General features: G+C 42.3%; 1 protein-coding gene across 3 annotated transcripts; it reads left to right on the top strand.

Moving 5' to 3' along the window:
- Positions 1-1,047: 1,047 nt before the first annotated feature.
- IDS (iduronate 2-sulfatase) lies at positions 1,048-10,221 on the top strand. Of its 3 annotated transcripts, none has more exons than XM_056491564.1 (9): positions 1,048-1,417; positions 2,059-2,195; positions 3,578-3,755; positions 4,684-4,772; positions 5,927-6,127; positions 6,713-6,883; positions 7,463-7,589; positions 9,079-9,252; positions 9,595-10,221. In XM_056491564.1, exons 1-9 carry the CDS (start codon positions 1,321-1,323, stop codon positions 10,095-10,097), a joined length of 1,677 nt encoding a protein of 558 aa, XP_056347539.1. In that variant the 5' UTR covers positions 1,048-1,320; the 3' UTR covers positions 10,098-10,221. The 3 variants fall into 3 exon arrangements, with proteins under 3 accessions (XP_056347539.1, XP_056347541.1, XP_056347540.1); XM_056491566.1 differs by having other exon boundaries at positions 1,216-1,417; positions 9,824-10,221; XM_056491565.1 differs by having other exon boundaries at positions 1,250-1,343.
- Positions 10,222-11,736: the final 1,515 nt, after the last annotated feature.

The raw sequence follows: 11,736 nt of genomic DNA, 5'->3' as shown, positions 1-11,736 counted from the left end.
TACCTATCACTTGCTGAAATAGAAAAATGCACATACCATCATATGTATTATTGTCATAATGATTCCCACATTCACGTGAGTTCATGTTGACTGTTTTCAATATTGGTATTCTTGTCATCAGTTTACCTGTCTGTTAAATGTGTAAGACAATATAGTTAGTCTTTTAATTATTTTAAAATTTTCCTGTTAGCTGCTCTATTATACATCTTTGATAACCTTACAGCTGCTGATTGGGAAGCATATGTATAATTAAGAATGAGTTTATTTTGTACAGGAATATTAGCAATAAATCGATTTTCTCTACTGCAGTTAAAGACAGAAACCACGAAAAATTGCGAGGTGTTAATAAAACTAGTTCTTAATGAAACTTTAAGTTTTACGGGGAGTTTTTTTGTTTATATAACTTTTCATATACTGGCGACTCTCGCTCCGCAGAGCGCGCACCAGCAGGCGGCCTGCGGGAGATCTGGGTGACCAGAAACACTGAACGTTTCTTTAAAGACCACGCAGTGTTAACTGATTCACAAACTGGATTGAAGTACTCAGACAACTCCTCTCAATACTAAACCCTGATTTCCTCATTCCTCAAGAGAAAGAGGAATTTCCATTTCCACGAGGAAGAAATAACGTTGAGAATGCTACAGACATTCCCTTGCACGGGAGCTGCGGCGGGTGCTGAGACTCGTGCAAGAACAAACGTCGGCAGGAACCGCAAGAGCAACGCTGCGCCCTGAAGAGCCCCGCACAGTGCATGCGCTGGATTCCACTCCGGGCCGGGCCGAGCCACCGCAGCACCGCGGGGCCGCCGCTCCGGCCGAGCCGAGCCACCGCAGCACCGCGGGGCCGCCGCTCCGGCCGGGCCGGGCCGAGCCACCGCAGCACCGCGGGGCCGCCGCTCCGGCCGGGCCGGGCCGGGCCGAGCCACCGCAGCACCGCGGGGCCGCCGCTCCGGCCGGGCCGGGCCGGGCCGAGCCACCGCAGCACCGCGGGGCCGCCGCTCCGGCCGGGCCGGGCCGAGCCACCGCAGCACCGCGGGGCCGCCGCTCCGGCCGAGCCGAGCCGAGCCACCGCAGCACCGCGGGGCCGCCGCTCCGGCCGGGCCGAGCCGAGCCACCGCAGCACCGCCGTTCCGACACGGCCGAACCACCGCACCGCGCGGCCGCCGCTCCGGCCGTGCCGAGGCCCCGGGACGCGGGGCTCCAACGCGGGGGAGGGGAAGTGGGAGGGCAAGGGCCGCTCCCGGCCGGGCTCAGGCTCCGGCGATGGTTCAAGACACCGCCCCCGGGTCGCCTTTGCCCGGCCCCGCCGCCTCGCTGGGAAATGGCGGCGGCCCGGTTCTGCTTGTGCCTGTTCCTGTCTCTGCTGCAGCTGCCTCGTGACGCTTTCGCGGCCGGCCCGGGGGCGGCGGGGCCCGGGGGTTTGTTCTGGCGGCGGGAGCTGCGCTGGGGGGAGCGGCCGGCGGGAGCCCGGGGCCGAGGGGCTCGCTGTGTTCCTGGGGAGGCTGCAGCTTTACTCGCCTGCGGCGAGCGAGTCGTGCGCACGTCGAGCCCCCAGTACAGTCCGCCGCCTTAAGAGGGCGTTTTAAAAAGGCGTGTAATTGAATAAAAAATAGTTTTATCTGTTGGGAGCAGAATTATACAGGACTGCAGTGTTGTTTACCTGTGGTTTAACACCCTTCTCAAAGCTTACAGGTCGTAGAATTCGGTGGTAGGTAGGCCTAAAACAATACCTCTTTATTTGGCATCACCCTATTTTGCCAGCTACAAGGAGATGCCGTCTGTAGCAGCTGGAGAAAATACCATGGGTGCAAGCAATGAAATAGGAAGGGAAATGAAAGCCACTATATTTCTCTCTAGGCCGAATAAGAATTTCTGTCTTTGAAGAATTAATCACATTGTTCCCATTCCCTTACAAATATATTATTGCTGATTTTATTAATTTTATTTTTGTCCTCAAATGTGTTTAAGGGTTAAAAACTGATAAATCGGCACAAAGTAACCTTTTAGGTTATTGATTGAAGCTCCGGTTAATTTGTGTTCTAATTCTGTTTCTTCATAGATGGCATGAATGTCTTGTTAATAATTGTGGATGATCTGCGTCCTGTGTTGGGCTGTTATGGAGATAAGCTTGTGAAATCTCCCAACATTGATCAACTCGCTTCCCAAAGTATGGTGTTCAGCAATGCATATGCCCAGGTGAGATAAATGACTTAAACATGTTTTCTCTATGCAAATAATTACTGGCTTTATCACAGTAGGTGTTAGGCAGGCCAGTGGAAAAAAGCAAGTATTAACTTGAAGTATTTTCAGTAGAAAATAAATGGGCTGAACTGTAGTGTGTGAACCTATCTTTACTAAGGTGAGAAAAATGAAAACAAGGCATCTAAATTATAGTATTTGTGTAGCCCTTGGAGGAATAGATTGCCACTCAGGCATTTTCACTGTTAGCAGCCAAGTGCTGCTTAAAGATGCCATTTTACTAAATTAAAATTATCTTTTTCTACTATTTATAAAATTTATGTTTTACTTTTTAATCTTTTGAAGAAATCAATTCTAGAGTCTGCTGTAAAGGGGCAGAGTTAAACTCTAAAATAGAGGACTCAAAATGTAACTAATTTCTCTTTGCATGAATACTATGCATAGGATGTCTACATTCCCAAGTTCCTCTCTGCTGAGAAATTAGAAGTTTGGGTCTGATTCCGGCTGGGAATAGGACTGCAAAGGAATAACTCTTAGGTTTTGTCAGTCTGAAGCAGAATTGGTCAGACCTTTGGACCATAACCCAGACCTTCTGTGTTTATCCTTCCTTTATTCTTAAGGCAGTCCAGATCAACTAGACATTTGACTTTTATCAGCACAGTCCACCTGCCACTGCTGCTTAATTCTGTGTGATGTGAGCAACCAGATATCAAAAGCACTGTCTTTAGGGAACCTGACTTGCTTTTTTTAAAAGCTTGCTGTTTGGAATTGATATGCTTGATAAGGATAATGTTAATTCTAGCTTGAAATGATATGAAACCTGTTCCCTGTGATTCCCGAGTTTTCAGATGGTTGCGGCCCACCTGTTGATGCATTGAGAGGCTACCTGGGGCAGAGGCTAGACAGTGTTACAGGAATAAATTAGGTGTTCTTTGAAAAGGCCTTCAAAGGATACGCTTTGGGCAGTACAAGAGCCTGTCGAAGGCTACACTCAAGGCAGACGATGGATCACATGTTTTCACACTTTTATAAGTTTTGGTCCATTTACATATTGGAGTTAATTGTCCAATTACAGCTTCAGATTATGAAGTCCCATCCTCCCAGTTTGCTCTCCTCAATTCGCTGTTGTTTACACTTTTTGGGCCTGAAGCTGCAACTGTGTTCTTGGTTCTGGGGCTGGAAGAGGATTGTGTTCTCTAACTAAACTGTGAAGAAATCACGCTAACACTTTATATGAACTTCAGACTTATATACTGATGCAGTACAGAATCTGGAAAATGTGAAAGCTAAAACTTAAGGCATCACTATGCCCAAGTTAGTTCATACATGTGTTTTGGATTTTGTTCCAAATGTCTCTCCTCGGCTGTCTTTCTCCTCAGCAAGCTGTGTGTGCTCCCAGCAGAGTGTCATTTCTCACTGGCCGCAGGCCTGACACCACCCGGCTCTATGATTTCTACTCCTACTGGAGAGTTCATGCAGGAAATTATTCTACCATGCCCCAGTATTTCAAGGAAAACGGCTATGTGACCCTATCTGTGGGGAAAGTTTTTCATCCTGGTATGGTTTGAATTGTCATTTGCTTAACATAGAAATACATGATGTGTATAATCTATATAATAATCTATATAATCTATAATTGGACAAACTTACATAAGTATTGATGTGTGATTCTCATCTATATTAAGAACCTAAATCATAATCATAAGCCAGATTTTACAGTGATTGTCATTAAGTCTTAAGGCATTAGAGATGAATTTATTAGATGACTTTTATCTAATGGATGTTTTCACATCTTGTCTGGGAATTGTGGGAATAAATGTCTAACATTCTAAAATGGAAGTTAGGTATCCTGCTGAAAATGAAGTTACTTGTTGACTTAGTTCTGCCTGTACATGCTTCATGTTTCCTAATAGGCTGTGAGTCTGGATCAAGACATGTAGAATGTGTGACTAATGCTTCAAGTTCAGTAGGAAATTAGTTCACTAGTTAAAAAGCAGTACAGTACTGAGTTGAACAATACTGTAATACCAATCCTCTTTTTGGAGTTCCTTATCCTAGAATTAAACTTGTGTGGATAGTTTCAGTATGTATTTCAGTTTATAGTAAAGCTAATCAAAGATATGCGTGAAGATTGTTATTAATCCTGGGCGATTTGGTTTTTGTTTGTTTGTTTCTTTTTAATTTGATTTGGTTTTTGGCTTTTTGGGTTTTTTGTTGGTGTTCCCTGAAGTAAGGTTCTTAGACAGGCTTGAGTCTCCCTCACTAGTAAAAGGTGTATTTCGGGGAAAAATACCTGGCGTAAACTTTTTGACTTTTATTTCTTGGTTATATTTTCCTCAGTTGACAAAGATTCATTTGAGATGTTTCTTCATTTAGCATATTTGAAAAAAAAAATAATGCAATTGAAGCCAAGTTAAACTTGTGTTTGAGCTCTTCCTGGTTCAGTGAATTATTAGAGCATATTTAATATCTTTATCCATTCCAGGGATTTCATCCAATTACAGTGATGACTATCCCTACAGTTGGTCCATTCCACCCTTTCACCCTTCAGCTGAAAAGCATGAGAACGATAAGGTAAGTGTGATTTGTGGCACTCTGACAGAGGAGGGTGTTCAGGATATAATCAAGTTCTTTGTATCAAGGACAGGCTGTGCTCTGGGTTTTGAGGCTGCACCCTTGTGCAGTAAAACAACTAATCACTTCAATACTTTGTTTCTGTGTTTTCTGAGAGAAGACCTAGATTTTCACATGTGTTTTGTTAATCAGTGTGCCTATCCTGCAGATGTTTTAAGTATTTCTAAATTGGTATTTGGAAACTTCAGTTACTGAGATATAAGCAAGAATGTTCCTTTTTTGTGTCTAGGTCATGAATTCCTTTACCTGAAAAGTGTGGTTGTCAACTTGCATCTGCAACTGAACTGGCTTTGCTTTAGTTAGTGACGAAACATTGTCAGTAGTCTTGGTAAAGTTAATGTCATAAAGAGCTCAGGACTGAGTGAGTGGGGGCCATAATTAAAATAGTGTTTAAATAATCTGAAATTTTATAATCTGATCCAGTTTACTATACTGTTTGTTACTCTTAAATGTGACACAAAATAATCTGGTTTATTCTTATTGCATTAGCATTGGGTGTTGGAGTCTGTACACTGCCCAGCAAGAGCTGCAGTCATTAGGGTACAGACAGTCTTGGCAGTGCTTTGTCTTGGGTTTACTGCTGGAAAAAGACTGGTTTTAATAACAGCAACATTTGCATCCATGGCATGAGGAAAAGTATGTTCATTTTGCACCCCTCCCAAACACCCTGCTGAGGCCACCTTTCCCTGGCCACTGTTTAGTCTAATTTATCTCTCTTCACTGATCAGCCACTGCTGGCAATTGCTCAGAAACTAAGTCTATAGCTTCCAGGCAGCTTTCTATGAACTCTTGGGATCAGAAAGAATTAAAATGTATATATATATAGGATAACCAAATGCTTCTGTATCTCCATTAGATCAGAGATTCTATTTGTTATAGAAGCTGTGGGCATTTTACCCATGTGACTACATTTAATCTTCTACCCAGCTTTAGAGAGGATTTCTGCATTTTCATAGGCATGGAAGTTGCATTATTTTGTTGGTAGAAACAGATTGGTTTTAAAGTTACAGAACAGATGATTTTTTTTCTTTGTATTTAACAGAAGTTACTGAACTAACTTTTTTTTTTTTTTTTTTTTTTTTTCCCCCATGAAGACTTGTAGGGGAAAAGATGGAAAACTTTATGTGAACTTGGTGTGCCCAGTGAATGTGACAGAAATGCCTGGGGGGACTCTGCCTGATATTCAGAGCACTGAGGAGGCCATACGCTTACTGAATATAATGAAAACCAACAGGCAAAAGTTCTTCCTGGCTGTTGGTTACCACAAGCCACATATCCCACTGAGGTACCCACAGGTGAGGAGACTGGAACCTGCAGGAAAAGGAAGTTAGACAAATGTTGCTTTTGTTTTTGAAAGCTGTTCCTACAAATGCTTTATTGCTGTTTCTGGAAAGCAAGTTGGAAACCTTGATTAGGTGTAACTTCAGGAGTCACCTGTGATGTATTTCAGAATGTTTAATGAGAATGAGATGTGACTCCTCAGCCAAAAGCCAGGCTTCTGACACCATAGTGGTGACTTTTGCTGCATGGAGGTGGGCTTCAGCTTGATGGTGTATGACATAAAGACATCTTGTATTTCATTCTCTCTTTGACTTGGTGACAAAACTTCTACCAATTTCAAAGTGGTGTTGGACCTTTTATTGCATTATTGTTTTGAGATACAGGAGGCTGGGTTTATGTATTTACTAACTGTATTTTTCAGGAATTTGTTGGGGATGCCTAGTATTGCTGTGTTTCACACTCTGGAGGAAGGGGAAGGAAGCCTTGTAAACTGTAACGTTAAAGGGTCCTGCAAGGGAAAATGATTGCTTTTTAAATACAAAATTCATAGTATCTGTTGGAGGTGAGAACAGTCTTTATATGTGTTTTGTGTTCTAAAGGAATTTCTGAAGTTGTACCCCTTGGAAAATATCACATTGGCCCCAGATCCCTGGGTGCCTGAGAAGCTACCTTCTGTGGCATACAACCCCTGGATGGATATCAGACAGAGGGATGATGTGAAAGCATTAAATATTAGTTTCCCTTACGGAGCACTTCCAGATGATTTCCAGGTAAGCTGTCAACACAGTGCGCTGAAGTCAGACTACCTTCACTTGTTCGAATGCAAGGGAGGAGTCATCTGCTCTTGGATGCTCCCAGGTATTCAGCAACTGACCATTCACAATTATGAATTCCCTGCCTTATATTCTGTCACCTCTAGCTCTGTAGGCAAACCTTTGCTGTCACTGCAGTTCAGTTTGCATGGGAGGGGATGGATGTAGCAGCTACCAATGCTGTGTTTGTGTTCATTATCTGAGTCTGTTTATCTGTATCAAGCCAGCACCCAGTGTATCTTCTTGCAAGATTTTCCTTGACTCTTCAGTGCTTCTGCCAAAATTAGGTGCACTGGCTGGATCAAGAGATGCAGAGTGGTTTGCAGTGTTTTGCTTGAAAGCACTTCTGGGAGGTGGAATTTTCTAACTGCGCCCTCCCAGTTTACCTTTTCTGGAACATTAATTGGGCTACAGACAATTGAAATTAAAGCTTTACAAGCAGAGTCCTTTAGTTCTTTTACACAACCACCCCCTGGTTCTGCTGTATGTGTCTGGGGAGAAACTTTTTTTTTTCTCTCCTGTTTTCTTAACTTGCAGCGGCAGATTCGTCAGAGTTATTATGCAGCAGTTTCTTACCTGGATGTGCAAGTTGGCCTACTTCTGAATGCTTTGGATAATGTAGGACTCGCAAATAACACAATAGTAGTTTTTACCGCTGATCATGGTAAGCATTTAAATCTTTCTTGAGCTTACTGTTAAGAATTTCATTGTGCAACTCAGTGCTGGCATATTAATGAAGTATATGTTTCTATAGTGTCAAGTTAGAGCTATCATATCTTGTAACCTCTGGTTTGTCTGAGCCAGATTGAGTGAACTGGCACTGGCTTCTGGCTCCACAGTTCTGTCCCCACAGGTACTTTAATCAAGTTGAGGATTTGCTGGTGGGGGATGAGGCTGCCTGCCAGGACATGGGGCTGAGCTCTCTGTATTCCCACCCCTGCCCAAGGAGTGGCTCTTGCTGGGAACTGTGCTCTAAAAGTATGGCCACCACTGCTCCCCCCTTACCGTTTGTAGAAAGCCATCTGGTACAGTGGATAACAGGCTTTCTCATTAACTGCTCAAGTGTGTTTTCTTACACTTGTCATTGCTGCTTGCAGAGCATCAAAACTGATAGGGATGTGATTCCCTCTCATAACTGAGATCCTGCACACTCTGAATCCTAGTGGTAAAAAACTTAATTTGAACTGTAGGACAAATACCTCAAGCATTTAATGCTTGTTTCAATACTCTAAAATTCAGTAAAATAACCATGATCCAGTTAAATGTGGGATAGCTTAGCTGCTTTAAACCAGTTAAGATGTGAATTAACTACATCAATTTAAAGTCACATTTATAATTAATTAGGTAATCTGTGAGCATGTGTGTATAAACAAGCTCTTACAAGTTGCAGAGCCATGGGATTAATACTTGGGGACTAAAGTAACTCTTAGACATTCCTTCTGACTTGTTTGTAAACTGAATTTTTCTTTTCCTGGTTTTGGATAACTGTAAACGGTATTTCTAGTACCATGGCTGGCAAAGTGATCAAGAAAGAACATGTGTTAACATAGCTCTGTTGTCACAGAGTTCCTTTGTCTTCCTCCAAAGTGAAGTTGGCAGTGTATCTGCCTGGAAGGAGTTCATGTTGGCATCTCTCTCAAGAGGAAGAGGAGAGCTGAAAAGTTCTATCTTTATTGCTTCCTCAGGGGTAGCATCCTGATATGGCAGTCTGGCATAGAGAGCAGCCTTTGCTCCAAGGGATGTTCAGCTACAGTGTTAACAGGAGTATTGGAGAGCTGGCAGCTGCCCAAAACTTAAATTAATGCCTTGTGGAGTTGATCTGGAGACTCTTGCAGGCACTGTGACACACCCCAGTTCCTCTTTTCTGCTGTTTTAATGCTGATTTCCTAATTCTAATCTTGAGAATCTGGAAATAAGGAAAAGTGTAATTAGTTTCTTTATAGAAGACTATCAAGTTGCCAGATTTAGTTAGCTGTTGAAATAGCTTCTACGTTAGAGAAAAGTCTTGTTACATCTAAATACAGATTATTTACTTTTTAATATAACCTTTTTAATAGACTAGTGGCCTCAACAGTCAAAGTCAGTTCATAATAAAGAACAAATGACTACTAGATTACAAACTAATATCTCTTCTGAATTGTGTTGTCACCTAGGATGGTCCCTGGGAGAACATGGTGAATGGGCAAAATACAGCAATTTTGATGTTGCTACCCGAGTGCCACTGATGTTTTATGTCCCAGGAATGACAACTTCCCCTGTCAGTCAAGGAGCAAGGGTCTTCCCCTTTCTCGACCCTTTTAACCATATTGGAGGCTCAGCACCTCAAGGTAAATTCCCTGTGCTTATTTTTTGTTTGCAGTGGGTACGTAGAGGTGGTGATGTTGAGAATTTACTTTGTCTTTTTGAAGAGCTCTTTTCCAGCAAATGGTTATGATTATGTCTAAGGCTATTGGAGAAACATAAGTGCAGAAGTTTTCTTGTTAAAAATACATCATAAATGCATGGACTGGCATCTTCACAGCTAACTGCCACTCCTTAATTGCCTTGATTTTGGTACCCCCAAAAATCCTGTACAAAACACTTTGAATAAAAAACCAACTAAATTATTAGAAAGTTGCTGTCCAACCACACTGTTCTATAACTTTTTTTTTTAATATTATTTCTTCTAGGGCAAAATAAAAAAGTGGTGGAGCTGGTGTCTCTGTTTTCAACAATTGCAGAACTTGCTGGCCTGCAGGTTCCTCCTGCGTGCCCAGAGATGTCATTTGGTGTTGTGCTGTGCACTGAGGGGACAAGTATTGTCCACTATTTTAATGTCTCTGAAAGAATGGTGGAGGAAGGCAAGGAAGGGTGTGATGACACTGACAGATGTTTTAAGGAAGAACCTTTTGCTTTCAGCCAATATCCCCGGCCTGCAGACACTCCCCAGTGGAACTCTGACAAACCAAAGCTGAAAGACATCAGGATCATGGGCTATTCCGTGCGTACCATTGACTACAGGTACACTCTGTGGGTTCAGTTTGATCCCAACAACTTCAGTGCTAACTTTGAGGATGTCCATGCAGGAGAGTTGTACATGATGGAGAATGACCCAAATCAGGATTATAACATCTATTACAATACTTCACATGGTTGGTTTTTCAAAAAAATTCTTGATTTTCTAAAGCGCTAGGGTTCAGAAACTTCTTTATGCCTGTTCTTGCAACTGAATTAATGCTTCCTTCTTTTGTATAAAACCTTTCTGTTGTACAGAAAACATTTGGATTGAATAAAAATCCTGTTTGAATCAAAACTAACTATTGCCTTTGTTTCATTGCAGCCCTTATGGCACTGAAGTAGTCAGAGGGAACTTCTGTGGCTGTGTTTTCAAGCACAAGCTTGTAACACTTCTCAAAAGGCTACACAGAGCATCAGGCCCATACTGTAAAAAACTCAATGGTGTTTTGTAGCGAGTACAGAATTAAATTTCATTATCTGTGCTGAAACTGTTGGTGTGAAAACTTACATGTTTGAGTGGCTGTGTGGAGAATGTAAGTCAAGACACAGGTTCTGTCCTCTTTACCCAGGAGACTTAGGGCTTGAGTGGTCAAACTGACATTTGGTAGTGGGAAGGGCTGAGGTGTTTACTGTCATTAGCCTTACCTCTTACTAGAGCCCAAAGAGAAACTTCATGTGTTTTATCCAAACTTTAATTACTTTAAATAAAATATTTAATTTGGAATTCATGCTTCTTATGGTACAGCAGGAGAATCTGAATTTTTAATCAGTTAATGGATGTGAAATGAGTACTTTGATTGCTGAAACACTAAATAAGACTGGCAGGTTAAGGTGACACCAATATGCTCTTCTGTGGATTTTCCTGAGGACTGGTCTAATGAATCTCCACAGGTGAGAGGAGATGGAAACCTTTAGCTTTTGGAGATGGCTGGTTGCAGAACTGCTCAGTGCACTTGAGGGTTGTGGCATCAAGTGACAGAGACCTGGATGTTTGCCTTCCTAGGTACCAATGGGCTTGGCTTTCTTTGTTTTGGACTAGGAGAGCTAAAAGCCTCCCATTTAATTTTTTTGTGTGGCATTTAGCACCCAGGATGTGGAGCATTAGTTATCCTAAGCTATGCTGAAAGTAATGTCCAGATGGCCAAATGCGTTAAGATAACTATGTTTGGGAGCTTGTATCTGAGAAAAATGGTTTTGCTGAGTGTTTTATTTAAGTGCTGTCTGTACTTTGTGTTCACAGCTGCAAGGGCCATGATGCTTTAGTGTGAGAGCAGTAATTTGAGTTGTTTTCTATCAGCCTGCTGGATTTCTGCAGTTCTGTCTTGTTAATAGAGACTCAGAATTTGTACCTTAAGAAATAACTTGTTCAGATGGTGTTAACTCCTACTACCTTCCTTAATGAACTGTTCCAGTTTCTACTGTTACAGATGAGTACTGTGGCTCTCACAATTAAAAGATGAATAGTGTGTGTATGTTAAGTTTTGTGGATGTATATATTATTGTAATATATTCTCCCCTAGTCCCCTCCCCCTTCCCCTTGTATTGTTGTCATAGCTGGTGTAGTCAGGGCATTTGGGGAGGGCTGGCTTGGTACTACACCTGACCTCCAATCAAGATGTAAAAAAGTAGTCTCCACCAATGGATGGCAGAGAAGGAGTTAACCGACAAGACTATGGGAGGGCCTAAGGGCATAGAAGTCAGAGCATCATTTTGTAGGCGAGCACATGGTAGTTTAGTCTTGTGCTCCCAGTGCTGCTCTTTCTCCTTCTTTAGTCTTTTGTTGTATTTTTGTTAAGGTTTAATAAACCTTTGAA

This window comes from Oenanthe melanoleuca, chromosome 4A, assembly GCF_029582105.1.
Source record: "Oenanthe melanoleuca isolate GR-GAL-2019-014 chromosome 4A, OMel1.0, whole genome shotgun sequence".
Taxonomy (NCBI): Eukaryota; Metazoa; Chordata; class Aves; order Passeriformes; family Muscicapidae; genus Oenanthe; species Oenanthe melanoleuca.
The sequence above is the reverse complement of the archived record's forward strand: the minus strand, read 5'-3'. Positions and strand labels throughout refer to the sequence as shown.

Excerpts from the sequence above, each read along its gene's own strand:
- IDS (XM_056491564.1), top strand. The coding sequence starts at position 1,321 with ATGGCGGCGGCCCGGTTCTGCTTGTGCCTGTTCCTGTCTCTGCTGCAG. Across the intron at positions 1,418-2,058 it reads GGGGGCGGCGGGGCCCGGGG|ATGGCATGAATGTCTTGTTA; the intron begins GTTTGTTCTGGC and ends GTTTCTTCATAG. Across the intron at positions 6,128-6,712 it reads TCCCACTGAGGTACCCACAG|GAATTTCTGAAGTTGTACCC; the intron begins GTGAGGAGACTG and ends TGTGTTCTAAAG.